Raw genomic sequence first — 4,912 nt, forward strand, 5'->3', positions numbered from 1 at the left:
AGGGCAACTTACTGAATTTATAATCAAGAAAACTCAACCCATATTCTAATTCCTATTCCTATTAAAAAGGCACTTCGATTACTCCGGAATCTTCAATATTTTGCTCCCCGAAATCCCGATCTCGCCGTCAGATCGAAGTCGCCATTTCAACTGAAAATCTGCCATTAAAGACAGTCGACGGAACTTCTATTGTTTGAGGTAATTATGAAATCTTTGTTCTAAAATTAAATTTAATGTTGTGATTTATGATTGGAAATAGTAATTATTGATTTATGATTGATAAATATGATAAATTCGAATAGCTTGAATGGTTAGACAGTTAGATAGATAAGCGAACAGAATCAATTGAAGAGATGAAGTTATAAAGGGACAATTGATGATAAAAGCAAATTGCAGAGGAGTTAGGGTCTTAGGGAGACGGGAGTAGTTAGGTAGATAGGATTATAATTTATAAAAGTAGTATTATTGATTTATTTGTGAGGCATGGACTGATGGACGCATGGTATATGGTCTATAATTAATTAATAAAGAAATTGAAGGTGTAGGACTAGGACTTAGGAGTAAGACGTACATTATATAGGACTAAAGGAGCATTGGAATTTGCAAAGGTAAGATTAAAAAAGAAATGATGGAGTAGTATTATTGAACCTTTGAAGTTGCAGGGACACATCGAGATTAGGACTTTAGGAGTATTGCTTTTTTTTTGTCTTGCTTTTAAAAAAAAAAGAAAATAACTTTAGTAAATAAATAATTTGTTAACTTGAATAAATAAATAATACTTCCTCCATTTCATTCAATTCCATACATTTGCCTTTTTGAACACTATTCACAAGTAGGGAGAATTTTCAATACAACTTCTAATATATAACATAAAATATAATCATGTGAGATCTTGTTTTAATTGTCTTACCGAGTACATTGTAAATAACAAATTTTTATAATTTTTACTAATATGTAAATAAAGATATGAACAAAAGAAAACGAGCATTGATATACGTGTATAAAGCAAATGTATGGAATTGAATGAAATGGAGGAAGTAGAATTTATGATTAAAACTTTTAGAATGAAGAGAACTAAAACACCATCTATTACGAGCTTTTTCCCGAAAAGACACCAGACTGCTAATGCACAAAATCAGCGGAGTTCAAGTCCTATAGACGAACCTGAAACTGAAATTGAAGAGCCCCGCGATAGTGAAACTGAAATAGCTCCTACTTCAATTTATCCTGAAGATCCAATTTTAGATAGGTGACCGATTTTGATGTTATTTCTCTTCCACAAGATCCTGGGTTGAGGAGAAAGTTAACGGATTTCCACATCAATGACCGTGATATAATAAGAAGAGAGTATGTTCGAAGAGGACCATGCCAACCTCGTGATCACAAATTTCCAAAGACAAAGCGTAACTTTGTTGTTTCGTGGTTTGATAAGTTTAAGCCTTGGTTGGAGTATAGTAAAGAAAAAGATGCAGCATTTTGTTTCGTTTGTTATTTATTCAAGAGCGACTCCGTATCCGGGGGTGAGGCTTTTGTGAATAAGGGGTTCAGAGCTTGGAGTAAAACTGATGCATTTAATAAGCATGTCGGTAATCATATGAGTGCTCATAATAATGCCATGAAGAATTTCGATGTTTTTAATAAACAAAAATCTTCCATTGCATGTTGCTTTGAAAATTATACCAAAGAAGCTAAAAGTGATTATCGTATTCGATTGGAAGCTTCAATAGATGCATTACGGTTTATTACTTTACAAGGATTAGCATCCCGTGGTCATGATGAAAGTGACGAATCTTTAAACCAAGGTAATTTTCTTGAGCTTAGAAAAACATTTGCAAAGCGTAACAGTGATGTTGCTAGAGCTCTTTTTGATAAGAGGGTACCTGGAAATTACACTCTTACCTCATCTACAATCCAAAAAGAAATTGTGAGTGTTTTCGCAAATGAGACAACCAAAAGAGTCATAGAAGAACTTGACGGTGGGCTTTTTGGTATTCTTGCCGATGAGTCAGCAGATATATCTGATAAAGAACAAATGGCTCTTTGTTTGAGATTTGTTGATGAAATAGGACAGGTGAAAGAAAGATTTTTGGGTGTTGTGCATGTGGGTAACACTACTTCTTTGACACTTAAAGCTGCAATAGAAAAGTTGCTAGGTGCAAATTCTCTTACTCTTTCCAGTGTTAGAGGTCAAGGTTATGATGGTGCACAATTAAGGGTCTCAAAACCTTAATTATAGAGGAGTCTCCTTCAGCTTATTATGTTCATTGTTTTGCTCATCAACTCCAGCTCACACTTGTTGCTATAGCTAAGAAAAATGCTGATTGTAGCGTCCTTTTTTATTCACTCGCCAATTTACTTAATGTGATTACACATTCCTGTAAACGAAAAGATATTCTCCGAGAAAAACAAGCTGAAAATGTCTTAAAAGCATTACAAAAGGGTGAACTTGTATCAGGAACGGGCTTGAATCAAGAGAAAGGTTTGAGTAGGCCAGGTGATACTCGTTGGGGATCTCACTTTAAAACTATTTTACATGTGTTCGATTTATTTCCGAGCATTCTTGAAGTTCTTGATGCTATTGGTGAATTTTGTGATGGGAGTGAGCTAGTAAAGGTGGAGAGTCTGGCATTTACTATGAGGACATTTGATTTTGTTTTTATTCGGCAATTGATGATTACTATTTTTGGGATTACTAATACATTGAGCAAAGTCTTACAAAAGAAAGATCAAGATATCGTGAACGCAATGGCTCTTGTTGATGCGACAATAAAGAGTTCAAAGAAGATTAGAGAAGATGGGTGGACTGCTCACATGGAAAAGGTAACATCAGTTTGTCAGAAGAATGAAATTTGTATTCCTATCATGAGTGATATGTATGTAGTTCCAGGGAGATGCAGGCGCGGAAAGAAACACGTGGATAATGATCATCATTTTCGAATCGATGTGTTTTTGATATTGGTTGATCAAATATTGCAAGAGATTGAAGATCGATTTGACGAGAGAAGCAAAGATCTACTAATTTGTATGTCTTGCTTCAATATAAAGATTGATAAGTAGGATTTTAGTCGCGTTTTGCCCCTCATTCATACCTTATTCTGACTCGATTTTGTGTGCTTTAAATTATAAAAGGCTCATTTTGTTAACTAATTTATAATAATTAGTCATTTTATTTATATTTAATAATTAGTCGAATTTTATATAATAATTAGTATTAATATCATTTTATTGTAATAACGTGTAGGCAAAGAGGCCAAATGAAACGGAAATTAAAGAGCAATGCCAAGTCAAAGTCCACGGTCAAAGATCGATTTTCTTCCTTTGATATTCCTAATTTGGTTCGACTTGCTCGCTTCTATCCTAGTGATTTTTCACGTCTGGATTTACAACACTTAGAATATCAACTTGGAAACTTTGTTGAAGATGTTCGAAATGATGATCGATTTTGGAATTTAGAGAGTCTAAATGATCTATCAATGAAGCTTGTTGAGACGAAGAAACATTTGATCATATACTTAAAGGTCTACTTGCTCCTCAAACTTGTATTGATTCTTCCTGTGGCGACAGCGACTGTGGAAAGGGCTTTTTCGGCAATGACTTATATAAAGAATAAAATTCGTAATAGCATGGGAGATGATTTACTGAACGATAATTTAGTCACTTTTATAGAGAGAGATATATTTTGCAAGATTACTACCGAAGAACTCATAAACCATTTTCAAAATATGAGAACTCGCCGGTTACGATTAGAATAATATATTTGCGTTGAGTTTGTAATTTGGTATTTATGACTATGTTTTTTTTTTCCCGATTATGATATATATTTTTTCGCTACCCCTTATTTTTAATCCTGGCTTCGCCCCTGCAGTTTCGGTCTCAACCAGGGGTGATAATCAAACGAGATAGTTTAAAAACTGAGAAACAAACCACGGCTTTCTATATAACTTTAAAAAACCTAGAATAAATTTGTTTGAATGAGATCTTTAATGGGACTTTCCTAATGTCTTACTAGACTTTCCTAATGACTTTACAAAACCTAAACCAAGTCGGGTTTCCGTCTTGCTAGACTTTTCTAATGTCGTACTCTTCTTAATTTTGAAAAAATCTAACTATCCTAGCGGCTTTATATAAAAACACGAAAAAAATACAAGTGATGTGGACCCATTGGCCCAAATCTTATCTATATTAATACAAAAGACAATACTCAATCCTCAGCGCGCCACGTCATTAATGCAACTTTTTTTTTTTTTGGAAATTCATGTTATGGTGGGACCCGTTAGTGTGCAATGTATTTATTTCTTCAGATTTCCGTCTTTTCAAACATGCGATAAATTCCGTCTTACAACAAATTCTATGAAATAATATTATGAAAAAATTCTATGAATTAATATTATGAAATAATTTTATACATTCCGTGTAAACAAAATTAATAACATATACGCAGAATGAATTACAAATGGGAGTAAATGAAATTGAATTACATAATTTTTAAAACAAAATTAAATAATAATAAAATTACATAATTACGAGAAAGAATTACATTTATATATGAGATAGAACATAAAATGCAAATGAATTACATACATAATTTTTTAAAACTACATGGTACAATAATTTTTGTTTAAAAAATAATTCTTGACGGAGTATTTACTTGGAGTATAAAATATTCATGTATTTTGGTTAATATTATTGTACCATGCAGCAACAACATAACAACATTATTTTTTAAAACTACATGGTAAAAAAAAATTTTGTTTAAAAACTCAATCATGACGGAGTATCTACTTGGAATATAAAACTCGGCAACTTAACTATCAGCCGCGCACACCGAAAATGGTAGGTGACAATTATAGGCAACCGAGTTAATTTAGTCTTCAACTAGCATTTAAAGCAAATTTTAATTTTTTTTACTCTA

General features: G+C 32.7%; 1 protein-coding gene across 1 annotated transcript; it reads left to right on the forward strand.

Moving 5' to 3' along the window:
• The first annotated feature begins 1,028 nt into the window (after window positions 1–1,028).
• LOC141641910 (uncharacterized) lies at window positions 1,029–3,752 on the forward strand. The gene is made up of 4 exons (XM_074450553.1): window positions 1,029–1,249; window positions 1,456–2,215; window positions 2,287–3,053; window positions 3,242–3,752. Exons 1-4 carry the CDS (start codon window positions 1,029–1,031, stop codon window positions 3,750–3,752), a joined length of 2,259 nt encoding a protein of 752 aa, XP_074306654.1.
• The last annotated feature ends 1,160 nt before the right edge of the window (window positions 3,753–4,912 follow it).

The sequence above is a fragment of the Silene latifolia genome, chromosome 2 (genome assembly GCF_048544455.1).
Source record: "Silene latifolia isolate original U9 population chromosome 2, ASM4854445v1, whole genome shotgun sequence".
NCBI classification, from domain to species: Eukaryota; Viridiplantae; Streptophyta; class Magnoliopsida; order Caryophyllales; family Caryophyllaceae; genus Silene; species Silene latifolia.